The sequence below is a fragment of the Moesziomyces antarcticus genome, assembly GCF_000747765.1.
Source record: "Moesziomyces antarcticus DNA, scaffold: scaffold_v10002, strain JCM 10317, whole genome shotgun sequence".
Lineage (NCBI taxonomy): Eukaryota > Fungi > Basidiomycota > Ustilaginomycetes > Ustilaginales > Ustilaginaceae > Moesziomyces > Moesziomyces antarcticus.
The window spans coordinates 1438902-1463538 of NW_014639008.1; the positions used below are offsets into that span (position 1 = coordinate 1438902).

The 24637-nt window shown below is 60.8% G+C and overlaps 8 protein-coding genes across 8 annotated transcripts, besides 3 other annotated features; 4 read left to right on the plus strand and 4 right to left on the minus strand.

The window, feature by feature from the left end:
* Positions 1–467: 467 nt before the first annotated feature.
* On the plus strand, positions 468–902 carry PAN0_002c1411 (UPF0041-domain-containing protein; the record flags this gene model as incomplete). The annotated part of the gene is made up of 2 exons (XM_014803577.1): positions 468–524; positions 606–902. 2 exons carry the CDS (start codon positions 468–470, stop codon positions 900–902), a joined length of 354 nt encoding a protein of 117 aa, XP_014659063.1.
* Positions 903–1134: 232 nt separating this feature from the next.
* PAN0_002d1412 (uncharacterized protein) lies at positions 1135–6741 on the minus strand (the record flags this gene model as incomplete). Its single annotated transcript, XM_014803578.1, has 1 exon — positions 1135–6741. One exon carries the CDS (start codon positions 6739–6741, stop codon positions 1135–1137), a length of 5607 nt encoding a protein of 1868 aa, XP_014659064.1.
* A 1236-nt stretch (positions 6742–7977) lies between these two features.
* PAN0_002c1413 (Ca2+:H+ antiporter) lies at positions 7978–9579 on the plus strand (the record flags this gene model as incomplete). Its single annotated transcript, XM_014803579.1, has 1 exon — positions 7978–9579. The coding sequence occupies one exon, from the start codon at positions 7978–7980 to the stop codon at positions 9577–9579; it is 1602 nt and encodes a 533-aa protein (XP_014659065.1).
* Positions 9580–9673: 94 nt separating this feature from the next.
* On the minus strand, positions 9674–11791 carry PAN0_002d1414 (acetoacetyl-coa synthetase; the record flags this gene model as incomplete). The annotated part of the gene is made up of 1 exon (XM_014803580.1): positions 9674–11791. The coding sequence occupies one exon, from the start codon at positions 11789–11791 to the stop codon at positions 9674–9676; it is 2118 nt and encodes a 705-aa protein (XP_014659066.1).
* A 486-nt stretch (positions 11792–12277) lies between these two features.
* PAN0_002d1415 (phosphoenolpyruvate carboxykinase [ATP]) lies at positions 12278–13936 on the minus strand (the record flags this gene model as incomplete). Its single annotated transcript, XM_014803581.1, has 1 exon — positions 12278–13936. One exon carries the CDS (start codon positions 13934–13936, stop codon positions 12278–12280), a length of 1659 nt encoding a protein of 552 aa, XP_014659067.1.
* Positions 13937–14411: 475 nt separating this feature from the next.
* Positions 14412–14524: a sequence feature (In-frame stop codon was detected at splice-junction site;~hypothetical protein).
* A 118-nt stretch (positions 14525–14642) lies between these two features.
* Positions 14643–14868: a sequence feature (In-frame stop codon was detected at splice-junction site;~hypothetical protein).
* A 290-nt stretch (positions 14869–15158) lies between these two features.
* Positions 15159–15257: a sequence feature (In-frame stop codon was detected at splice-junction site;~hypothetical protein).
* A 1403-nt stretch (positions 15258–16660) lies between these two features.
* On the plus strand, positions 16661–18802 carry PAN0_002c1417 (uncharacterized protein; the record flags this gene model as incomplete). The annotated part of the gene is made up of 6 exons (XM_014803582.1): positions 16661–16768; positions 16885–16997; positions 17068–17169; positions 17274–17373; positions 17805–18019; positions 18082–18802. 6 exons carry the CDS (start codon positions 16661–16663, stop codon positions 18800–18802), a joined length of 1359 nt encoding a protein of 452 aa, XP_014659068.1.
* Positions 18803–18999: 197 nt separating this feature from the next.
* On the minus strand, positions 19000–20884 carry PAN0_002d1418 (RNA polymerase II accessory factor; the record flags this gene model as incomplete). The annotated part of the gene is made up of 2 exons (XM_014803583.1): positions 19000–20582; positions 20875–20884. 2 exons carry the CDS (start codon positions 20882–20884, stop codon positions 19000–19002), a joined length of 1593 nt encoding a protein of 530 aa, XP_014659069.1.
* Positions 20885–20964: 80 nt separating this feature from the next.
* On the plus strand, positions 20965–24457 carry PAN0_002c1419 (multisite-specific tRNA:cytosine-C(5)-methyltransferase; the record flags this gene model as incomplete). The annotated part of the gene is made up of 2 exons (XM_014803584.1): positions 20965–23492; positions 23578–24457. The coding sequence occupies 2 exons, from the start codon at positions 20965–20967 to the stop codon at positions 24455–24457; spliced, it is 3408 nt and encodes a 1135-aa protein (XP_014659070.1).
* Positions 24458–24637: the final 180 nt, after the last annotated feature.

Consider the following 24637-nt stretch of genomic DNA (forward strand, 5'->3'; position numbering starts at 1 on the left):
AGACGTTCGCCGCTGGTGCCTTGCACACGCCTCACACAGAGAGCGAGAGAGAGAGGCGAGTGGGGAAGTTGGACCCTCGCATCTGCGGAGCAGCGGTCCGGAGTCTCCGTTCCCCGCAGCGAGTCAAAACGGCTCCAACGGCTCAAAGCCACGCGATGCAGCCAATTTTTCAAATTTTTCTCGGGCGAATCAGAGCACTGCATCCCATCACCCGATGTTTTGGCAGTGGGTGGTGCTCGCCCGATTTCGATGAGGAAGGATTCGCGCGGAGCCGTGTGTGGCAGACTTGTTGGGTTGGAGGTGGGTGCGTCGAGTGGGGATTTGGGTTGGATGTGAGTGACTCTTTGCGCGCCGTTTTGGGTGCATGGAGCACCCTTGAAGCTCCTGCTCCTTCCGCTCACCTCCATCGCAATTCGCCGTGTCACTCTTTCCCGCTTCGTCTCGTCTCGCGGCATAAAGTACACATCATGGCTTCTCAATTCATCAACTGGATCAAGTCGCCCGCTGGCAGACAATACTTCTTCGTACGTCATCCAACACCACCCTAACCTGTCTCTTCACTCGAGGTTTACTGATGATTTTGCTTGGGGCCGTTTGGAACATAGTCGACGCACTTCTGGGGTCCGGTTGCCAACTGGGGTCTTCCTCTCGCAGCCATTGCCGATCTGTCCAAGGATGAGGAGATGATCTCTGGCACCATGAGCGGCGCTCTCTGCGCCTACTCGTCCGTCTTTATGCGATTCGCATGGCGCGTCCAGCCCCGAAACTACCTCCTCTTCGCTTGCCACGCCACAAACGCTACCGCACAAGCTGTCCAGCTCTTCAGATTCGCAAACTACCACCATCTCGGCGGAAAGGAAAAGCGCCAGAGCCTCCCATCCCCCCAGCTCGCTTCCGCATAAAGCCTCCCCCAAGTTCCTCAAATCTCTCCCTGTACATTATTCGCTCGCAATCGTTCATTGCATCCCAGCCCCACCGCAGATTGCATCTCTCTTTCTCGTTCACCACATCTCATCCAACCATCACAGCCCAACACCACGCAAAGTCGATCTCACACCTCCGCAAGCACGCACTCTTTCTTTGCGTCGTATTAACCGATCTCTTACAGTTGGTCCAACGGAAAAGCCAGCACTTTCACTGCTGCGACATCCTCGCCTCCGCCTCCGCCTTGGCGATGTACTCGACCAGCGACACGACGTACTTTTCCGCGATGGCGCTAAAGTAGTACTCGTGCTCCGCATTGTGCGCCGCCACCACGTTGTGCGCAATCTCGTGCGCCACGCTAAAGTACGTCGACACGAGCGCATCCGCCATCTTGCCCTGCCGAACCAACTCGTCGTGCCACGCCAGATAGTACCGGAAGTTGAGATAGATCGCGCCGCCCCGGTTGAACGCGATCACGGGTCCTTCCGTATCGCAGAAGACATTCATGCTGCGTGGATCCAGCCCAAAGATGCTTCCCACCGGCGAAAACACGCGGTTGATCAGCCGCTCCAGCGCCGAAGCGTTGGCCTGCAGCATCGAGGCCGCGTCCAGCGACGAGTGCAGGAACACCTTCATCCCCGCCACCTCGCCCGCAAGCTTCAGATCCGTCTCCGGCGTCGCATCGCAGTACGTGTCCGCCGCCTCCTTGATCTGCCCATGCCGAGCTTCGCTCTTGATCGAAGACGACGCGTCCGGACGCGACGCTCGGATCGCCTGCAGCACATTGTTGTTGATCGACGACAGCGGCGTCACACCCCGAGTGGGCGCCGTCGCCGCTCCTCCTCCACCACCAGTCGCAAGACCACCCAGCGCTCGATCCTCGCCCATTTGCCCGCCGCCAGACAATGCTCCTGACCCACCTTGCCCCGGTCGCGTGATTGAACTCGTACCCTCGGCGAGCGAGCTGCGCTGCTTGCCGCCAGCCTGCATGAATCGGTTGCGGAAGCCCGACAAAAACCCGCCGCCAGCACCAGCACCACCCTTTCCGCCCGCAGCCACATCGCCCGCACCATACGATTCGTCGTCGGCGGCCGCCGCAGAAGCGAGCGCCGAGGAGGTCTCCTTGCTCCTGCGTGGATAGTTGCTGCTCAGCATGTCATTTGTCGTCCTCTCGACGTGTGCGTCGCTGTGGCTGCGCAGTGCCTGGTCCACGTACCGCGGATCCGCGTCCGGGAAGATGCTGAGCACCTGCTTTCGCCAATCCGCCATCTTGTCCTCCGTCGCCCTGTCCTCAGCCGCGCGCTCTTCAGCCTTGAGCCGCTCTTCGCGCATCCTCGCCTCCGCCGCTTCCCTCTCCGCCTTGCGCTGCGACAGGATCTTGTCCACGTGGAAGCCGCGCCGTTTGAGATTGCGCAGCGACGTCGACAGCAACGTCATGTACAGCAGCACCTCCTGCAGCCGCTGCTTGGTCAACAGGTACTTGCTCAGCGAGTTGGCCACCTCGAAAAAGTCGACCTCCATCGACGACGACAGGTGCAACACGAGCTTCGAGCCGCGCATCGACGCTGTCGCGGTGCACTTTTGCACGTTCTGCTCGTGCACGCGGTCGTAGCGCAGCGTGCGCACCTGGCGCAGCCCGGCGCCGTCGATCTCTTCCACCTCCAGTGCGCTCTTGAGCCACTCGCCGTCCTTGCGGATCTCGGATCGCGACGTCTGTCGCTTTTCAAACAGGAACAGCGGCGTCCTCTCCAACACCAGCGCCTTGATCTCGCGCGCACGTTGCGTGTCGGTCACCACACGACCCTCGACCAAGTACCGCTCCTCCACCAGCGAGCTCAGTCGCGGCGAGCCGAGCTTGGCGTACAGCCCCTCTTGCAGCAGGTCTTCGTGCGGCGCGTAGAAGAGCGACGATGCGAACAGCATGTGCGAGTTCGCGTCGTCGACGATCACCACGTCCGCCGGCTTCTTGAGCGCATACACGAGCGTGCCCGCATCGTCGGCCTCCTCGTCCTGTTCGTCGTCATCCGCATCCATCAAGTTGACCGCCTTCTGCGCGCCACCCTCCGCTTTGCCCTCCTGAATGCGCTTTGAGCCGAGCAGGAAGGGCGAGCGCGCCATCTGCTTTCGCAAGGGGCTGCGGATCCGATCCCAGTTGGTAGCAATCTGACGCAGGATGCCGAGGTAGGCGTCTGCACTTCCTGCCAGCTGGTAGAATCGCTGAGGCTCGTTGACCAAGCGCTCGGCCACCTCTTCGATGCTCGGCTCGTTGCGCACGCCGCAATTCTTGAGGAACGCTCCTGCGACCGAGCCAAAGTCGCAGTAAAAGAAGACGTCCCTGAACTGAACGTCCGACGTGGAGCCGCCAAAGTAGCAGTTCATCGGTGCTACTAGCATGACGTCTGCAGGCGAAGCGCCGGTCGCAGAGTCAGAGGTCGTCTCGGCGCGCTTCGTGCGGCGCACGGGAATGAACTCGGCCCCGCGCAGCTGCTTAAAGTCGTTGAGACTGAATTCGTTGACAGTGGCGAGATATTCGAAGATCTTGCGCGCCAGAGCCTCGTCCCTGGTGGGCGAGTTGACGAGTCTTGCGATGAGCTGCGTAGCGGTGGGATTCGAGCGCAGGCCGAGCTTGGGCAGATCCGCCAGGTTGATTTCGGGCCCGGCGACGGCGAAGCCCATCACGGCGGCCTCGGCATTGGTGAACACCTCGGTGGGTTTGCGAAGCACCAGCTTGTTCTCGTTGGGGAGGCGCGCCGGCACAAATGCATACTTTTCGGCGCGGAAGATGGTGTACTGGTTGATGTAGTGCGCATGAAACTTTTCGAGGAAGAAAGCGAGAGCCTTGGAACGCACTGCCGCGTCCTGGTTCGTTGCAGCGATTTCGAGGATCGTCTCCATGGGCGGATAGCGACGGAGACCGAGATCGAAGACAAAGCGCGTCTCGTCCGACGACGGCCTCCACGGCTTGTTTGCCCAGTCAAGGACGGGGAGCTGCAGTGCCTTGAGCGCCTCGGTGGGCTCGTACAGGTCGCGAGCGCGATGGCGAATAATCCTTGGCGTGCCGTCCTCTTTGAGCGGACCGACCTCTCCATGCTTTGGAAAGATCGCGGTCGTCTTGAGCCTGTCCTTCTCGAGCTCCGACAGCGAGTCCTTGATCGAGGCTAGATAAGCAAGCAGGTCGACGTGCGACCAGCCGCCATCCGCGACGAGACGGGTGAAGATCATCTGCAACTCGACGTGTCGACGCACACCCAGCGCGATCAGCACCTTTTCGAGGTTGCCCTTGACCTGTGCGCCGCTGGGGAGCTCGATGATAGGCAGGTCTGAGAAGAGCGACACGTTGGCGAAGTAGGCGTCGCCGGGCTTTTGCATCTGCGAACGCGTCGGGATGCAGGTGGTATCGGCCAGGATCTGCTGGATGTCGTCGTGCTGCGCCGAAGGGAGCGCAAACCACGCCCTCGAGAGGGTCAGGAGCACCTTTTCAGCAAAGGCGGGCGACGTTTGCAGGTCCGTCTCGCTGATGGCGGAAGAGCCGGAGCGGCGTGCCTGGACGCTGATCTGGACGAGATTCTTGAGCCACGTAGAGACGGTGAGCTCGGACCAGCCGAACACGCGAGCAAGCTCGTTGGAGGTGAAAGACTTGGATACGTCGTACGACAGGCACGAGTCTGGCAGAGGCACGTCGGTGGGAAGGCGGGAGGTGTTGAGGTAGAAGCGCACGATGCTCAGTGGCTGGAACTTTTCTGGCACGGCAGTGTCTTTGGGGTCCGCGATTGTAAGCATGGCGCTGTTGAGGAGCTTCGATCGCAAGCTGACGTCGTACGAGGGATGCGCCGCGACGCTGGTCCACCATCGGAGACATGCGACCATCTCGGCGGTGGAGAGGGCGCGCGAGGACAGCTCCGAGAAGACGTCGTCCATCGTGATGTCCTGCACCAGATTACGCGAGCGAACCTCGCGAACAAAGTCGGGCGCCTCCTCCATGTGATTGGGAGGGATGACGGCGAGGTCCTTGATAAAGTCGGAGAGGAGGGTGTTGGGCATGCGGACTGCAGCCGAGTGCTTGACACCGCGGGTGGACATGAGCGAGATGGTATTCTGGCGCGCTGCTCCGAAGAAGGAGGTGAGGAAGAGAGAAGAGACGCGCGAGGACGGCGACGAAGTGCGCATGGTGAAGAAGCGCATAAGATGCAAAGCGCGATCCTTGAGTGACTTGGCCAGCGCTTGATCGTCGTCGGTGGTGGGACGCTTGTCGGCAAAGGTGTTGGTCCACAGACGTCCGATGTCGGCCAGCTCGTTTTCATAGACGGCGCGTGCGACGTAGCCGCCCATGGAGAGCAGCTCGGAGTTCCACTGGGCGCAGTAGCGGTCCACAAAGTCGAGCGACTCGCGCTCTACGGTGGGGATGAAGCGTGCGGCGATGTGGCCGCTGAAGCCGGTGGTCTGGTGGGTGCGGAAGCCGATGAAAGCATGGCCTTGGTCTTCAAGGCGAGGCATGAGGCCGGAGAAGATCTGACGAGCGCCTTTGTCAAGTGCAGCTGCAGAAGAGGATGCGGGGAGCGAGTTGTCGGCATCTTCGGTGTCTTGAGGGAAGCTGGCGTCGTACTCTTCTTTGCCGGTGAAGATGAGATGGAAAGCAGTAAGTTTGGGCGGAGGCTTCTTTGTGCTGCGCTCGATCTCCTTCTGGAAAGCCTTGTCGGCAGAAACCGCGACGTTGGCGGTGGCGATGCGCAGGTGAATTGAAGCCGAGACCGAGGTGAGCAGGGCTGCTGTGGTATCGAGCTTGGCCTTGTCGTTGGCAGCAGCCTGCTCGGCTTCCCTGCGCGCCTGCAGTTCGCGCTCCTTTTCCTTTTCCTTGGAAGAGCTGGAGCCAAAGCCGAAGGCGCTTTGAAGCATCGAGGTCAGACCGCCACCGCTTGACTTGCCCAGAGCGGATGTGAGAGACAGCTTTGGCTTTGGCTTCTCCTTTTCAAAGGCGTCGATGACGAGCCGAAGGGCCTGAACGTCGATCTGGACTGCCGTCGATTCGAGGTCGCGGACGCGCATGGTGCGACCCGGGCTATTGGCGTTGAGATGGGACGGCATCACCATGGGCTTGGGAAGAGCGAGCTTCTTGTTGAGTTTGCAGAGCAGATGGTCGTCCCAGTAGAGGGAGATGGACTTGATCTGGGTGGTAAAGGTGAGGGAGGTGGCGAGGAACTTTGCGAGCGCCATGGGCGAGTCGGGGAAGGGGGCAGGCTCGCGGAGGGCCATGAAGAAGGTGGTCCATGGTCTTTCGGAGGGGGCGTTCTGGCGATCGGTGTTGGTGGCGCGCTTTGTAAAGAGCGAGTCGCCTTTCCAGAAGAAGCCCATGAGCTCGTCTGCTGACGACACGATGGGTTCCTCGCAGATGCTGAAGAGGGAGTAGAAGCCGACGCCGAAAGCACCGATGCGGTCCGGGTCTGGATTTCCCTCTGCGATCCTGCGGAGACGGGACCAGTCATCGTTGCCAAAGGGTTTGCCGTCGTTGCGGAAGACCCAGTTGGAGAGGGTAGCCTTGAAGTCGGGCAGCAGGTTGGATGACGACGTCGAGGATGAAGGCTGTTGTGATGCGGTGGACGAGGGAGACGAGCGCTGCGACTCGAATCGGAGCTCGCAGTGGGTGGCGCCTGCATCGTCTGCGTTCTGGAGCAGCTCGCGGAAGACCGTGAACTCTGCGGCGTATCTAGCGAGAATCTTGTCTATGAGGGCGCGCTGGTTGACGGTGATGGCTTCCTCTTGGCGAGCGTCTTCCATGAGCGCCTTGCGGGCGAGTTGACCTGCCGCGTTGGACGACGCCATGGTGATGGTGGTGATGCGCTCGGCCAAGTGAGAGCCTGTGTGTGCGTGTGTGTGTGATGGTGCGAGGACAAGGTGGGGGGCTGAGGCTTAGTTGCGCTTTCACTCGGAAGCGGACCCTGCAGGCTCCGCTCTCCGCTTCAGACCAACACTCCTCTCGACTTGCGCACACGTCTCCACTTTTCGGCCAAGTGTCGCCAAGCCTCGAAAAGCCTGGGCGAGCGAGCTGAGCTCAGCTTCAGCTAACTTAACAGTCTCGACTTTTGTTCAATCGGGCAGCTCTCGCTTCGGTCTCGATCTGTGGAAATCCGGATCGGCTGGCAGAAGCGGCGGTCTGGGAATTTTTGCCGCCTGTCGGTTGGGCGCGGCAGCGGCGGTCGCGGTCGGTTCGCCGTTCGCCGGCGGAGCCTGCCAGACGTCATTTTCCTTTTCGCGAGCCACACGGCAACAGCACTGCCATACAATCCAGTCCCTGGGACTCTTTCTCCCTCGACATGAACCATCAGGGTTAGCCTGAATTTTGCCTACTCCTTCAGAGGCAGATTCCTTCAGAGGCAAATTCATAAGGGTACATCCGCGACATTCGTGTACGTACTGTACACTTACTTACGTGCGGATGTTGCATGGCGGCGGACTAGAAAGACGGAGGGAAGGCTCGGGCCGTCGACCCCTGTGTGCGTGTTGCGTGTGTGCGTGTGCTGGGCGGTGCGGCGTGTGTGGGTGTGTGGGATTGAGGGTCATGCATGCAAGCCGGCGCCCAAAAATAAAGAGGCGGTGTTGCATCTGAGCATCTGAGAGCAACAAAACACACCCGGGCGAAAATATCCAGGCGCGGGGGCAGCTGACGCAAGTTGGCCAGAAGGCACAGCGTCACTGCCTTGCTTGCGAGTGCAACCCGCTCGAGCCGTAGCCACCCTACCTGGCTCATTGGTCTATAGGTTCCTGAAACGCATCCTCCATTGCCACTTCGCATCTTCATTCGCGCCTTTAAACCCAAGCAACCTCAATTAGCTTAAGCTCCCCTCATCTCGGAGCTTCCGACTAGACACGGAGACGTTCACACACGCGCGGCGCTACAAGCTCCTGAGCCTCAGCAGCAGCACTTGTCCAGCTGGACCGACGGAGGGCACTCACTTTTGCGTGCGAATCCGCCCGCGGCCAATCTCGCCCATCATTACCACGCCAAAGAAGGTCGCCTTCTCCTCCGACGCTCTGCGGGAGAGCCCAACATCGGAAGACATGTCGTCCTCGGAACCACACCAGGCGGGTGCTGACTCGACATCGTCGGCAGAGCCGCTGCCCAACAACGAGTCAACGACATTCACATCGGCGAGCCCGCACCCCAACAATCCCTACTCCTCCTCTCGCTCCGCCGCCGCCAACAACACCAACAGCGTCACGCAGCGCCCCAAGCGCGCCACCATCGCCGCGTCCGAACCCGACATGCTCGAAAAGGGCCAGGCGGCTTCGTCCAACGAGGACAGCTCGGCGGTGACGCGCATCGTCTCGTCCGAGCCATCCACAAAGCGTGGCATCGACCGCGACCAGTCGTCCATCCGCGAGGGTCTCGGAGGCCCTTTTGCTGGCCCACCACGCCGAGCCACGATGGAGTCGAGACACACGCTGCGTCGCTCCTTTACCGAGCTTTTCACGCCCGAGCATCGCCTTGCGAAGGCACCCAACACCTTGGTCAGTCTCAAGAACATGCTGTTGGGTTCGTTCCTCAACATCTTCCTCGTCTTTATCCCAATCTCATGGGCGCTACGCTTTGCACTCGACCAGGGTGTCTTCAAGAATGGTCTGGCGGTGTTTATCACCTCGTTCCTGGCCATCATGCCGCTAGCAACCATCCTGTCACAAGCGACTGAGGAAGTGTCGCTACGTGTTGGTGAGACCATCGGTGGTCTCATCAATGCGTCGCTCGGCAATGCGGTCGAATTGATCGTCGCGATCGTATCGCTTTTCAACTGCGAGCTGATCATCACCCAGACGTCGCTGCTCGGCTCCATACTCTCCAACCTGCTGCTCGTGCTCGGCACGTGCTTCTTCGCCGGCGGCCTGCGTGTCAAGGAGCAGGTCTTCCTCGAAGCGCCCGCGCAGCTCAACACCTCGCTCCTCATGATGGCTGTCATCTCGCTCGTCATCCCCTCCGCCTTCCACGCCGTGTTGGGCGCCATTCCGGACAGCACAGAAAGGCCCGACATCCTCAAGTTCAGCCGCGGCGTCTCGGTGCTGCTGCTACTCATCTACATTGGATTCTTGATTTTCAGCCTGGCGTCGCACAAGGAGTTCTTCGAGGACACCAACGATGACGACGAGGAGGAACAGCCGCAGATGAACATGACGTCGGTCATCATCACGCTCGTCGTGGTCACGGTGCTCATCGGCGTTACGTCTCAGTGGCTTGTGACCGCGATCGACGTGGTGGTTTCGCCCGGCGGAATTTCGAGGACATGGATCGGACTGGTTCTCTTGCCCATCGCGAGCAACGCGACCGAGCATCTGGCGGCGGTGATCTTTGCGTGGAAGAACAAGATCCAGATGGCGAGCTCGATCGCGATTGGCTCGTCCATCCAGATTGCGCTCTTTGTGATTCCGCTGCTGGTGCTCATCGCGTGGATGGGCGACAGGCCGCTCACGCTGCTGTTTGATCCGTTTGCCACCATCTTGCTCTTCCTCACGGTGCTCATCGTCAATTTTGCCATCGCCGACAACAGGAGCAACTACCTCGAGGGCTTTGTGCTCATCATGGTCTACCTTATTGTTGCGCTCACCGTTTGGTTTGTCCCGGACAACCTCGCCGACTCGCTCTTTTCCGACGAGTACTGCCACGCGCGATGATAGGGCGGCGTGCGGTTGGTGCAACTCGGCTGTATATATTTGTGTTCAGGATCTACAGATGCAATGACGTTCTTTTCCACGCCCCGTGTGTAACCTAGACGAGGCTGGAGCGCAGTTTCTCACCCAGAACCACAAATGGTTCGAGGCTTTGCGGGTTGAGAAGCGTGGCCTTGTTGATGGCGTCGAGGCCTGCGCCGTTGATGATCTTCTTGACGGGTACCTCGACCTTCTTACCGTTGAGCGTCTTTGGAATGTCGGGGACGATTTCGATGAACTTGGGAACATGTCTTGCGCTTCGCTTTGACCTGATGAGTGCGCTGAGACTCTTCTTGAACTCCTCCATTGCGATCCTCGCTGCGGGGTTGAGAACAACAAAGAGGCATACTACCTCGTCGTCTCCCGCGGGCGTCTTGAGTGCCACTACGAGCGAGTCGACAATCAGCGACTGCATGGGGTTCTCGGGGCTTTCGAGAAGCTCGTAGATCTCGGACGATCCAAACCTGATACCTCCGGGATTGAGGATTCCATCGGATCGACCGAGCATCACCACGCCGCCGTGTGGGCTGAGCATGACAAAGTCGCCGTGATACCAGACGCCGCGAATCTGGGCGTAGTACGAGTCGTAGTACTTGGACTCGGGCTGTTTCCAGAAGCCGAGCGGCTGGGCAGGAAAGGGTTTCTTGCACACCAGATCTCCGACCTTGTTGGGCTCGAGCAGCTCAGTGGCGCTGTCGGAATCGTACACGCCAATGTCCATACCGAGATTGCGAGCCTGGATCTCGCCCGCACGCACAGGCAAGGCCGTATTGTGCCCCGCGAACAGCGAGCACAGATCCGTCCCGCCCGTGATCGACCCAACCAGGATGTCCGCACCGATCTTGTCGTGGACAAAGGGGTACAGTTCGGGACGCAGCGGCGAGCCCGTGCTGAGCAGCTGACGCACCTTGAGGCCGGGGTGGCTCGCACGCACGTCGTAGCCGCTCTTTTCGAGCGCACCCAGGTATGCCGCCGAGGTACCGAACGTCGTCACGCCGTGCTTCTCGGCCAGATCCCACAACACCGACGCCGGCTTGAGCGGACTGCCATCGTACAGCACGATGGGGCATCCAGCCACCAGACCTGCGATGAGGAAGTTCCACATCATCCAGCCCGTGGTGGTGTGCTGGAAGAACACATCGTCGGGCGTGAGGCCGCCGTGGATGAGATGCTCCTTGGACAGCTGCAGCAGCATCCCGCCGGCTCGGTGCGTTATCGCCTTGGGCTTGCCAGTCGTTCCGGACGAGAACAGGATCCAGAGCGGATGGTTGAAGTCGAGCTGCTGAAACGCGATCGGCTTGTGCGCATTCGCTTCGCCTTCCTGCAGCAAGCTCTCCCAGCTCGTCCAGGCCGTTCCCTGCGAGCCGTTCTGACTAGTAGCGCTGTGCTCCGGGACGGGATGCGATCGGACGTACGGCACGACGATGACCGACTCGAGTTTCTGCTCTTCGGGCTTCCTGTCTGCCTCGAGGCCATCGACGACGCTCTGGAGCTTCTGGAGATGGTCGTGCACCTTGCCGTTGTAGCGCACCGCATTGACGCTGAGCAGCAGCTTGGGACGCACGGTGCGCAGACGCTCCAGCACGCCCTCGGGTCCAAAGTCGGCGGCTGCGCTCGTCCACACGGCACCGATGGACGACGCTGCCAGGAACGCCACGAGATTCTCGATGTTGTTGGCCGAGTACGAGGCGACGCAGTCGTTGACGCTGATGCCACGGGCGCGCATGGCGCCGGCTGCCCGCGCGACTAAAACATACAGCTCGCGGTACGTGATGGAGGACTCGTCGAGCTCACCTGTGGTGGTGTCGACCTCGGTGGACTGGATCACCGCCGTGCGCGACGCCGCCTCTTCGGCCGCGTCGGGCGCACCGTGTCGCAGCAGGTTCTCGGAAAAGTTGAGGCGCGCACCTTCGAACCAGCGTGGCGGCGGATAGATGGGCGCATCATCCGCAATGGCCCGCTGCGCCTTGACCGATGCAACGACGTGCGTCTCGTCCCAGACGGTGGACCAGAAGGCGTCCAGGTTGTCGCACGACCAGCGCCAAAGTTCGTCGTACGTCTTGAGGTCGAGGCCAAAGCGCTGGTTGACGGTGCGCCGGAAGGCATCCATGGAGGTGGACGCCACGTCCTTGGGCTCCCACATGAGCTTGCCCTGCACCATGCTGCCGTTGGACATTGCTTGCCAGGCCCAGTTGTGAAGGAGAAGAGGGCGGGTGAGAAGAGGAAGCGCTAGGTTGCGCTGCGAAGCAGTGAGAGTGAGATTGAGAGTAGTGTTGGTGTTGGTGTCGGAAGCAAGAGGAGGGACAACGAGGCACGAGCGGTGGAGCCGGTTGGGAGGCTTCCTGCCTCCAACACGGGCCAACCGAGAGAGTGAGAGCGGAGCTCCGCCAAGAAGCCGGACCTTCCGTGTGCCAAAATGCGGGGCTTTTCCCCTCGGTTCGCTTCAACGGGCCTTGATGTCCGGAATACCCGAACGGCCTTTTCCCCCACCCGACCGAGCCCCCCACTCTGCCGATCTCACATACAGCAACATTTTCCCGTATCGTCGAGCTCCACCATATCAACACACGCACGCTTTGCAAGTCTGGTTTGTTCGGAATCATGTATATGGCAGAAGAATAATGCAGGATGTTGTCGGCATCGCCGTGCGCCCGCCCCTGCCTTAGGCCTTGGGACCGGCAGCAGCGACCTCGGCCGAGACGTCGTTGGCGTACTTTTCAAAGTTGGTGCTGAACATGTCGGCGAGCTTGTTGAGCTCGTGCTTGAACGCGCTCTTGTCTGGCCACGAGGTGGCGGGGTTGAGCAGCGTCTCGGGCACACCCTCGATGGCCGTGGGGATCTGCAGGTTGAACACGCCAAACTTCTCGAAGCTCGCCTTGGCGAGCGAGCCGTCGTGGATGGCGTCGATGATCTTTCGCGTGTACTTGAGCGGGCAGCGCTGGCCCACACCAAACTTGCCGCCGGCCCAGCCGGTGTTGACGAGCCAGACGTCCGCCTTGTGCTTCTCCATGCGCTCCGCAAGCATCTTGGCGTACACGCGCGGGTGCAGCACGATGAAGGGCTGGCCGTAGCACGTGGAGAAGGTGGGCGACGGCTCCTGGATGCCGTCCTCGGTACCGGGCGTCTTGGAGGTGTAACCCGAGATGAAGTGGTACTGCGCCTGGTTGGCGTCGAGCTTCGAGACGGGCGGCAGCACACCGTAGGCGTCGCAGGTGAGGAAGATGATGTTCTTGGGCGGCGTGTTGGCCATGCAGGGGATCTTGGCGTTGGGGATAAACTCGATGGGGTACGAGCAGCGCGTGTTCTCGGTGATGATGGCGTCGTCGTAGTCGACCTCGCGCGTGTTCTTGTCGTACACGACATTCTCGAGCACGGCGCCGAAGCGCACCGCGTTGAAGATCTCGGGCTCCTTGGAGGCAGAGAGGCCGATGCACTTGGCGTAGCAACCACCCTCGATGTTGAACACACCCTCGTCCGACCACACGTGCTCATCGTCGCCGATGAGCGCACGCTTGGGGTCGGCCGAGAGCGTGGTCTTGCCCGTGCCCGAGAGACCGAAGAAGAGCGAGACATCACCGTCGGGGCCCTCGTTGGCGGACGAGTGGAGCGAGAGCTGGTTGTACTTGACGGGCATGAGGTAGTGCATGACCGAGAAGATGCCCTTCTTCATCTCACCGGCGTACTCGGTGCCGAGGATGACCATCTCGTGGCGCTTGAAGTTGACCTCGACCGAGGTGGTGGACGTCATGCCGGCGGTGAAGCGGTTGGCGGGGAACTGGCCGGCGTTGTAGATGATAAAGTCGGGCTCGCCAAAGTGCTCGAGCTCCTCCTGGGTAGGGCGGATGAGCATGTTGTGCATGAAGAGCGCGTGGTAGGCACGGCCGCAGATGATGCGGACCTTGATGCGGTACTTGGGGTCCCAGCCGGCGAAGCCGTCAAAGACGTAGATGTCGTCGCGCGTGTTGAGGTAGTCGATGGCACGCTCGCGGTTGATCTCGAACGTGTGCTCGTCCATCTTGATGTTGACGGGGCCCCACCAGACGTGGTCCTTGGAGGTCTCTTCGTAGACGATGCGCTTGTCCTTGGGCGAACGGCCGGTCTTCTTGCCCGAGTAGTTGATGAGCGCACCGGCGGACGAGATGACGGCGCCCTCCTTCTTGATGGCGTCCTCGTACAGCTGGGCTACGGAAGCGTTGCGCTTGAGGTGGATCTTGTCCATGTCGAAGCCGGCATCGGAGAAGAGCTTGAGATCCGAGCCGAGCAGCGAGTAGTGCGGGTTGTGAGTGGGCAGCTCATCGTGGTGGTTTCCTGGCGAAGTCATGTTGGGCGAGAGAGCGACGAGGCTGGGTTGGCAATGGCGATGGCGATGGAGAGTGTCTAGATAGACGTCGAGGTGGTGTGATGGGAGAGGGAAAGAGTGAGGTTGCACGAGGCCCAGATGAAGAAGGGGCGAGTGTTGCGTCGGATGTGCGAGTCGGCAGCAAACGGAAGCGCAGTGGCAGAGAGGGGGGGAAATTGGTGGGACGCGAGAGGAAAGCACAATTGGGTGGAGGCGGAGAGGCGGCAAAAAGAGAGGCAGAGGCGGAAGAAGGCGGGGCAACAGCAGGTGGAAAGAGTGGGAGGAAAGTCAGTGTCTTTGTCCGCATTCAATCAAAGCTTGTCACGGCGAAGAGGTGCATGCAGACCGAGCCGGTCGGTGGATGGCTAGAACTCATGAACCCGTGACACGCATGCAATGCAAGCCGGCTGATTTGTTCCCGCCCGAGACTGCCCTGTCCTGCCATGGCCTGCCCCCGATGGTGTCCGACGCCGACGATCTGCAAGCCAGGCTGACGACGAGCATGCATGGCGACGATGGCGACGGCGACGGCGACGCCGACGACGACGACTACGACGATGTGCGCATATAGTAGCGACGGGCGGACAGACAGGCGCGGGACCGTGAAAGCATGGACCATGACGCAGAGGCCAACCTGGCTTGCAACTAGCACTGGAGGCCTATTGTTCTGCCGAATCGTGCCGCCCAGGCCATCACCTGATCGCCCGACGCAGACCGCCCTGCATGACACACACGAGCAGCATGATTCAACTGCTTCGACGAGGCCCGCGCCGTGGCTGCGGGTCTTGGCAGGGGCAGCGGCACCAGCGGCAGGGGAACCAGCAGCAGGCAGGCAGGGCAAGGGCAAGGCTAAGGGCAAAGGCACCGGCAGACAGCGGCTAGGCAGAAGCCGAATTGAAACCAGAGGCATCGGAGTGAGAGAGAGCGGGCGGGCGTGTTGGCCTGTGAATCCCAGCCTGGCGGAGAGGAAGTGGAAAATCCAACTCCAAGCCGAGTTGGGCGGGGCAGATCGGAAATGGTCGCAGCGCATCGCACTAACAGCGCCTCGATCGCGCGGCCGCTGGGAAAATTGGGAAATAATAAAAAAAATCCCAATTTTGCCAGAGCTGGGCGAGCGAGCGAGGCTGCATTGCCAATCGAGCCCGGCTGAAGCGAGGCAGCAACTGGCGGGTGCTACCCCACATTGCGGATCTCTCCGTGGCAGTCGGCTTGGAGCTGCACAAGTCGAAGCCGTCATAGCCGCGAGCCCATCAAGCACGAACACCAGATGGTGGTCCCCGTCGATGGCGGCTCGCAGCATTGACGACCTCTGCCTTGTGCGCGGCGAGCACTAGCCAAGACTACCCGCATCGTCGGCATCACCACCAAAGCCACATCTGGAACGAGTACGAGCATGAACAACGAGCAGAAGACTTACCTAGAGGAAATGTCCTGGTGTTGTGTGGAAGCGGGTCACGACAAGAGTGGTGGTGGTAGGATCAAGGCAAAGCTTGGGAATGAGAAGCGATGCAAAGGAGGAGATGTACGCAAAGCGAAGGAAGGGTGGTGAGGAAGGAAGAGGATACGACGGGTGGTTCGGGTTGTATATATGTCTTTGCAACACTTGCGTCTTGGGAGCTTGCGGGCTGTGATGCTGAAGCGGCGGCCGGAGCATCACGGACCAACGCAAGAGCTAGACGATCCGAGCGGGATTGAGCGCCTCGAAGCAACAGGGGCGGACGGAGGTCGCTCCGTCTCCGCAAGTCGTGTCCGGTTCGGATCGTCTGCATGCAGCCCGCGTCCACAGGCCAACCCTCGGACTTGCATGACATCTTCAGAAGCCCTGCCCGCTTTCCGAGTCTCGACCACGCTCACGAGTGCTCGCTCCCTTAGCACCGCATTTCAGGTCGAGCTGCACTAGCTCGTGCCTATGTGCCGGCAAAGCCTACGTATCAGTGAGACGCTAGATTCGCACCAAGGCTAGTCGGAGGCAGGCTCGAGAGCAAAGCCCAGTCGGCGTGGGTCCGAGGGTGTGACGCATGCGAGGTCGAAAGGGTTTGGCCTCCACCCATCGACGGCGCTACGCCGAATTTCGCGCTCGGGTGTTTGCGGATCCGGATCCACCCGACCCCTCCTTGGGCGGCTTGGAAAACGGCTGCCTCGTATTCGTTCTTCCCTTCCCCGCGCTCCCCCGCAAACTCGACCGTGAGCCTTGCAAGCATGTAGCATTCGAATCCAATCAACCCACAAAAGCGGTGCGAAGACTTGCTGCTGCGCTTTCCGCTTGCTTGCACAAGTGCCTAAAAACACAAAGGACAAAACGACTTCGGAAAGCTGTGTATGATGATTCACTTTCGAAAGTCCGGGCTAGACTGCAGATCCCGAAATGCAGATGCCGGATGGTGTGCACTTTCAACTGCCCTGGCCAAGGTGCGGTGCGTCCCAGTGTCGCGGCCGCGCTGGTGTTGCTCGTGGCTCGGCTCCTGGCTGCTCCGATCGAGTGTTGCAGCCGCAACTCGCCCGCGTGCACTCTGCCTGCCAAGTCGGGTGGGTGCCTGGTCATCCAAGATCGGCGGCAGCCCATGTGACTAGTTGCCGCTCATTCGAATTTGAATATTGGCGCGGTGTAACAAGCTCGAAAACGCGTGAGGCTGGATCAGCATGACTAACCGGTCTCCACGTCGGCGCGGCCGCTTGGACCAGCCGAGAAGATCTGCCCGTACGGCCATGCAGGGACTTGGCACGCTTTGCAACTCGACGCCCAACCACTCGCATCGATTGCCAACGGCATCACCAACAGCCATGAGCAAAGGATCATATACAGGGCCATTGGCCGTAAGTACACGCCAGCACGCAAACCTCTACGAATCAGAAGCACAAGTCTGACGTTCGCTTTGATGCATCCCTTGCCGCCTCTGATGCACACCTTTGGTGATACAATGTGCCAACAGGAGCTGCACGCCAACTCGCCCGCATTCAAGCCGCTCATCCCGACCGCGCTCCTGCCATACATCGCGTTTGTCTCGCTCTTCTCGCTCTTCCTCTCGGCGTTCTACTTTACAACGTAAGTCCTGTCCCTACATGCAGCATCGAGCATGGAGTGATGCTGACGGTTTTGTTTTGTGATGTTGCAGACTACCAAAGAGGGGTCTGAGCGTCAAGGAGGTCGTCGTCGGCATCGCCGCAAGTCTGCAGGCAGGCTTGGGTGTCGTCGCCCTGTTCAACGCCGTTGGCGTGTACGTGTGACCACTCGGGTTGAAGCTGAAACAAGCATCCAATATATCCTCGCCGTGCAGTGCACGCTCTTCTCACCTTGCCCGTGCTCGTGTGGCTGCAACAGTGCAAGTTCGTGCATTGGATCTGGTCCAGATCGTCCTGCATCAGTACGCATCATTCAGGTGCCTCGGATGCTGGATCTTGATTCTACCCTGCGTCTGCTGGTGCGAGTGTGGTTGGCAATGGCTACGTTTGCTTGATCCATGCTTGTTTGCATGTCTCAGCACGGTTGGCATTGCGAGCATGAGCAAAGATCAAAGGTGAGCCTTGGGAACGTCGGTCTTTCGACTATGCATTTTGAAGCCCCAATTTTTGGCGTGGTTTGGCGGAGAGCGCTTTGAAGTGGAAATCTTGCGCACAGGCTCTGGCCTTTGGCTGCATTCGGGCGTCGCGGCGCGCCGAAGCGGGAAACACCAACTCTTTCTCGCGGCTAGCGGATTTGTGGAGCAGCCATCCCGACCCGCGGCCATCCACCATACCTCGACGACGACAATCGCACTCGCTTGTACAATACCCGCCACTCAGCACCACACTCGTTTCTGCGCATTGTCAACGCCTTTTGGACATTTCGGACCTTCACACTTGCGGATTTCAGTTGACGACTATCGGCCACGTCACAACCGTGGCTTTCATCTACGCGCAGCACACGCGCAACCTTCACATTCCGCGGGTTGCATTCAGCTGCACAGAGCGAATCCAGCACACCGATCTGCTGACAGCGCTCTGTTGCAGGGCCGTCGATTCAGGGCTTCGCTGCACGCTGTCGGACGAGCCGAAGTGGGGCGAGGATAAGCTTCCGAGATGCCAGCGGTGCGCACAACGCCTCGCGACGTGTTGATACGCGTGCCCAAGGTGGAACCTTATTCCAACAGCTACGTTCCGCCATCCATCCGCGCTAAAGAGGAGGCGAAGAAGGGCGCTGCAGCACCAACATCAACAACAGGCGGGACTGCCGATGCGACGGTCGGAACATCCGCGCCATCAGTCACCACCGATCCCGCTTCATCTGCAAACGCCACATTGTCGGATGCCAACGCCACTACCAGCGCAGGGGTGTCTGCCACACAGGATGCAACGAGCGTAACAGCCGCCATTGCTGCACAAGATACTGTAGCTGAGGCTGAAACAGGCGGGGAGGAAGGAGCTATGGATCGTAGTGAGAGGGGCAACTCTCCCACGCTACCGTTCCTCTCAACGGAGCGCCAAGAGGATCAGACGGTAGAGCTGTCGAAAGCAGCCACGTCTTCGGCGGGATGGAACAGTCTGCTCGTGTGGGCGCGTCGTCAACGCGGTGCACAGTGGGACGAAAGCACCGCACTCTGGCAGGTGGACAAACACAGCCGCGAGTACTACAGCTTCAGCGCCGACCCCGCCACCACCGATCGCTCCAAACAACCCGGCAACGCAGATGATGAAGCGCCACCACAACCAGGCTTGGCGACAAACACCGAGACGCCAAACGAGCCAGATGAAGACGTCGGCCCCTCACGCATCTCATCCCGCTCCAAACCGGACTCCTCCACCATGGCTGCCGAAACTGCAAGCCCGCCTCCAGTCCCCAGCGGCCGATCCATTCGTCTCCTTCGTCGCTAGCCAGCCTTTACCCTTGTCCCCATTGGATGGAAAACACATGTACTCTAGGACTCTGGATCGCAACCTTCCACCTTTCGCACAAGCTGTGGCGTGTCCGAGCACAAAAGCGTGCGAATTCGTATGTGTGTGAGTAGTAGTACATGGAGGTAGTTGGATACGAAACGAGAGCAACAAGAAACGAAGGCGGCCAATCGATGCTAGCTAATCAGATGCGGTTTGCGACGCTGGGTCCAGGATTCGAGTTGGCGCCAAAAGTGGCTGACCACCTGCTTGTCCGTATGTCTTTTGGTGCGATCCACCTGGAGTTCGATCACGTTCCAGTCGCGGACGTTGGGGTTTTGGGGTTCGTTGTGCCAGCGCACGTAGACGCCCATGACGTTCTTGAAGAGCTCGCGCGGCTCGTTCCAGCGGTACGTCTTGAACTGCCACATCTGACCGGTAGTAAACACGGCGATGACGCGGTTCCATGCATCCGCACCGGGCGTCGCCGCACTCGAGCTTCCCAGCCTTACCACCGCCTCGGCACTGTCCACCACCAGGATTCGACGTCCAATGCCGACGCCCTGTGCGCCCGGAGCTGTGCTGCCGCCGCGGCTCGTGATTGAGACGACGAGGTCCGCAACACCGCGTGCGCGCTGACGCGCCTCTTCTGGCGGCACAAACACGCCCTCCTCGAGAAACTGCTTGATGTTGAACATGTTGAGCAGGCTGGTGGGCGAGCTCGAGAGCACCACGATCGGGTCCTGTGCACGCTGCTTGCGCACCTGCCCGCCTGCCGAGACACCCGCTCGCGCCGCCGACGGCGGTGGCGCCTTGCCAGCCGCCTTGCGCGACGCTTCCACCTTGGCCGAAAACGTACGGCGGAACGACTCAAAGTCGGCCACCTTGGAGCCGGCGACGCGCGACACGGCTGCCCCACCCACGAGCGCTGCAATGTTGCCTCGCAGCGCGTCGTTCCTCGTGCGCAGCACCACCTCGTACTGGCTTCGGATGCGCTTCACATACTCGACATCCTCCCTGTTGACCTTGTAGGCGCGCTTGACGCCCTGCGCACCTGGCGCGGTTGCTGCTGCTTCGGCGCTGGTGCTGGTGGGTGCCGACACACCGTCGGCAGCTGCGCGCGGAAGATCGCGAATCTTCACCACGCCTGCCCAGTCCGATCGCTTTCCCAGCAGGTAATCGAGGATCGCCGCTCGATCGAGCGTGGGGAACGAGGCCACTTTGGCTGTGGCCGCCTGCGCGAGGTATGCACCGGGACGCTCGTCGCGCGCCTGCAGCGCCAGGACGACCGCCTCGACGTTGTAGAAGAACGCAGGCTCCGCGTCGGGATCCGGTGGCGAGCCAGATGCGAGACGTGCTGCCAGCTCGTCTCGCGAACGCGCTAGGCGTGTGGTGGATGACTTGGACAGCGAAATGTCACGGATCTTGACCACAGCCGCCTGTAGCACCGAGGGTACGGGCGACGACTGGTCATCGAGGAGCTGAATGGATGCGAGCGGGTCTGCCTGGCTGGATGCATCCTTGATGGCCGAGCGGATGAGGTCGAGCGCATCCGCGCCGTTGGCCGAAGTCGAAGCCATGGTCGACATGGTCGTCGTCGTCGTCGCAGTGGTGGATGCCGTGTGCCGAACAGCACGTGCAGGCGGTGACAGTAAGTCGAGAGCGCAGTCTCGCCTGTTGGAACTGGGCTGCACGCAAAGGACGACAAAGGTAAAGAGCGACGAGTTGTTGACGGCGATGCGGAAGGGAAGCAAGCCAACAGCGGGTGGTTGGTGCGGCTCTCTCTAAGCCAGTCGCGCTCAACGCGAGTTCGACAGCTGCCGAGCCACAGAGTCGAGCTCCTGCGCTTAGCACTTTTCGGCTCCGAATCGTGCATCAACTCGACAGCGCAGGAAGAAATCCAAAAAAAAGCGCCCAGAAAATCTCGAATTTCTTCGTGCAGTTCGCGGGTCGAAGCTGCAGCTGTGGAGCGGCTTTTTTTTTCTCTCTCTCTACCAAGACCCTGCCTACCGCGGCCCTGAATGCAAAGAGCTTCTCGTGCTCGGTCCTCGTCACTTACTGCCACCACTCACTGCACTGCATTCTGGTCGGGACTGCAGAGCTCCTTTCCCTTTTCTCCCTACATTCCCCTCCCTCCCGACAACAATACATCCCTAGACAGCATGGCTCGAGGAGGAAACCGCGGAGGCGGTCGTGGCGGCGGAGGTCGTGGTCGTGGTCGCGGCGGAGGAGGCCGTGGCCGTGGAGGTGGCCGTGGCGGCGGAGGACGCGGAGGAGGCCACAACGGTGCTCCCAGGCAGTCCTACAGTCACGGCGACCAGAAGAACGCCCGTCTCGAGGCTTACTACATCGACCAGGGCATCCTCGACCCTTCCGAATGGGCCACCTTCATGGACTACCTCCGTACGCCCCTCCCCACCACCTTCCGCCTCACCGCAGGCAAGGAGACCACCCCACAGCTCCTCAAGGCGCTCCAGGACATCTACATCCCCTTCCTCTCCAACGTCACCTTCGACGGCGAAAAGGTAGACCCACCCAAGCAGCTGCCCTGGTACCCCGACGGCCTCGGATGGCACCTCAACACAAAGAAGACCGTCATCCGCAAGTCGCCCGAGTTCAAGCGCTTCCACCAGTTCCTCGTACACGAAACCGACGTCGGCTCCATCAGCCGTCAGGAGGCCGTCTCCATGCTCCCGCCCCTCTTCCTCGACGTACAGCCTCACCACCTCGTCCTCGACATGTGCGCCGCTCCCGGATCCAAGACCGCACAGCTCATCGAGTCGCTCCACTCGCCCTTCACCTCGGGCCCCAGCACCTACAACCCCATGCCCACCGGTCTCGTCATCGCCAACGACTCCGACACCAAGCGCGCCCATATGCTCGTCCACCAGTCCCAGCGCCTCCCCTCGCCCAACCTGCTGGTCACCAACCTCGATGCGTCCAACTACCAGTCCATCCAGGTCCCTTACAAGAGTGCCGACGAGGGTGCCGAGGTCGTCCAGACTGCCATGCAGTACGACCGCATCCTGGCCGACGTCCCTTGCTCCGGTGACGGCACCATCCGCAAGAACGTCCCCATCTGGAAGGAGTGGACGCCCAACAACGCCGTCGGTCTCCATGCGCTCCAGCTCAAGATCCTCATCCGCGGCCTCAACCAGCTCCGCGACGGAGGCCGTCTCGTCTACTCGACGTGCTCCATGAACCCCATCGAGAACGAGTCGGTCGTGGCCGAGGCCCTCCGTCGCTTCGAGGGCAAGGTGCGCATCGTCGACTGCAGCTCGCGTCTGCCCGAGCTCGTTCGCCGCCCCGGTCTCACCACCTGGAGGGCCGCTCCCGGCCGTGGCGCCCACCTCTTTGGCAAGTCCAAGTACGCAAAGCAGAAGGCGGCCAAGTCGGCTGCCGCCGATGCCGCCGCTGCGGACGGCGAGGGCGACATCGTCGATGCCGACATGAAGGATGCCGAGGGCGAAGTGGATGAGGCCATCGTCGACGTCGAGGACGCCGAGAACGAAGCTGCCAACGGTGGCGCTCCCGCTGCACCGGAGCCCGAGATCGGCTCGGCAGAGTACCGCGACCGTCTGCCCGAGATCGCCTGGATCGACAACTGGGACCAGCTCAACGAGCTCGATGCCGACCTCGCCTCGCGCACGCCCAAGTCCATCTGGCCCCAGGGCGACGAGGAGCAGCTCGGCACCCAGCACTGTATGCGCCTCTACCCGCACCTCCAGGACACCGGCGGCTTCTTCGTCGCCCTCCTCGAGAAGGTCGGCAACCCGAACGACGAGGGCATGGCCGCCGGCATGATCCGTGCCATGGACCACCTCGACGCCCACCGACCCGACGGCGAGTCGCTCACCAACGCCGTCAAGCGCGAGCTCTCGCCCGAGGCCGACGCAGACGGTGCCCAGCCAGCCGCCAAGAAGCTCAAGGAGGACGACGGCTCGGGTGTCTCGACGCCCCTCGATGCTTCCGCAGCCGATGCCACCGAGGCCGTTTCGGGCGACAGCGTCAAGGAGGACAAGCATGCTGCGGATCGCGCGCGCAAGGCGGCACAGCAGAAGGCAGTCGCTGATGGCCACGGCGTTCCAGGCGGTCTGCCTTACAAGGAGGATCCATTTGCATACATCCCTCCCTCGAACGACCAGGTGCAGGCGTGCAAGAAGTTCTTTGACCTCAAGGACACGTTCCCGCTGCGCAACCTGCTGGTGCGCAACGAGGATCACCAGCCTCTGCGGTCCGTCTACCTCACCTCCACCACCGCGCGAGCCGTCATCACCGGCGGCGGTCCCGGCCGCGGCAACCACCCGCACATGAACCCCATCACGCTCCGACTCATCAACTGCGGCATCAAGAGTCTCGGCCGCCAGGACGCCGGCCGCGACGGCACGCTCGAGTGCAAGTGGAGGATCATCTCGGACGGTCTCTTGTCCATCCGCCCGCACATCGAGGAGCGCGCCGTGCTCAAGGCGCACCTCAAGGATCTCGCCTTCCTGATTGCCGGCCACTACCCCATCCTCGACAACGTGCCTGGCGAGTTCGGCGAGCTGCTCAAGAGCAAGAAGATGGGCAGCTACGTGATCGACGTGCTGCCCTCCGAGCACGAGGGCAGGAAGCTCGACTACAAACTCAGCTTCCCCATCTGGAGGGCCGTCAACAGCGTCAACCTCATGCTCGACAAGCAGGAGAAGAGGTAAGTTGCACGCACGATTGCCGAGTTCCGAACATTTGAGAGGCGGCGCGAACTGACCATGTCACAAATTTTTTTCTTTCCACAGCGCGCTTTCGTTCCGCATCTTTGACACGGATCTTTCGAGTGCCGACGGTGGACGACAGTTCTCGTCGCAGCCATCCAAGAAGGCGACCAAGGCAGCCAAGGACGCCGAGATGCAGCAATCGGATGCCGAGGATGCCGCGCGTGCGGCCCTGGCCAGCGCCAACGGTTCCACCGCCCCCGCAGTCAAGGTTGAGCTCGCCGCATACCAGTCCGAATACATCCAGCTTGCGCTCGACAGCGCTATCCTCAAGTTCGACGGACCGTACACGCTCAAGTCCGGTCGATTGAGTCCGTACTTCTTCAATGCCGGCCTGTTCAACACGGGTGCCAAGGTTGCCAAGGTGGCCGAGTGTTATGCCAAGCGTATTGTCGAGTCGGGCGTCAAGTTCGATGTGCTCTTTGGTCCTGCCTACAAGGGGATCCCTCTTGCTGCTGCTACGGCCATGGCGCTGCAGCTGAACCACGGGATCGACGTCGGATTCTGCTTCAACAGGAAGGAAGCCAAGACGCACGGAGAGGGTGGATCGCTGGTGGGTGCCGAGCTCAAGGGCCGTGTGCTCATCCTCGACGATGTCATCACCGCAGGCACTGCCATCAACGAGGCCATGGACATCTTGGCTTCTCAACCAGCCGCTGAACTGGCCGGTGTGGTCATTGCACTCGATCGCCAGGAAAAGTCGCAGAAGGACGGCGTTCCCGGTACCACTTCCGCCATCACAGAGGTCGAGAAGAGGTACAACACCACCGTCTTCTCCGTCGTCACCCTCGACCAGATCATCGAGTTCATGAACCGAGACAACGAGCGCTACGGCGACAAGATCGCACAGATGGTCGCTTACCGAGCAGAGTACGGAACCTCGCAACTCGCAAAGTCGTCATGATCCCCTCAAACACTTTCCAAAAGGCTCAAAACGCCTGCTTGTACAAGATATTCTCGCCCCGCAACCTCGTCGCTCTTAGAGTCTTCTCACCTCTGTGTCTGTTCTCGATGCGACCCGAGATTCACGCTGAGCTAAAGCGATCGCAACTCGACCTGCAGGAACCAGATTTGCACAGGCATC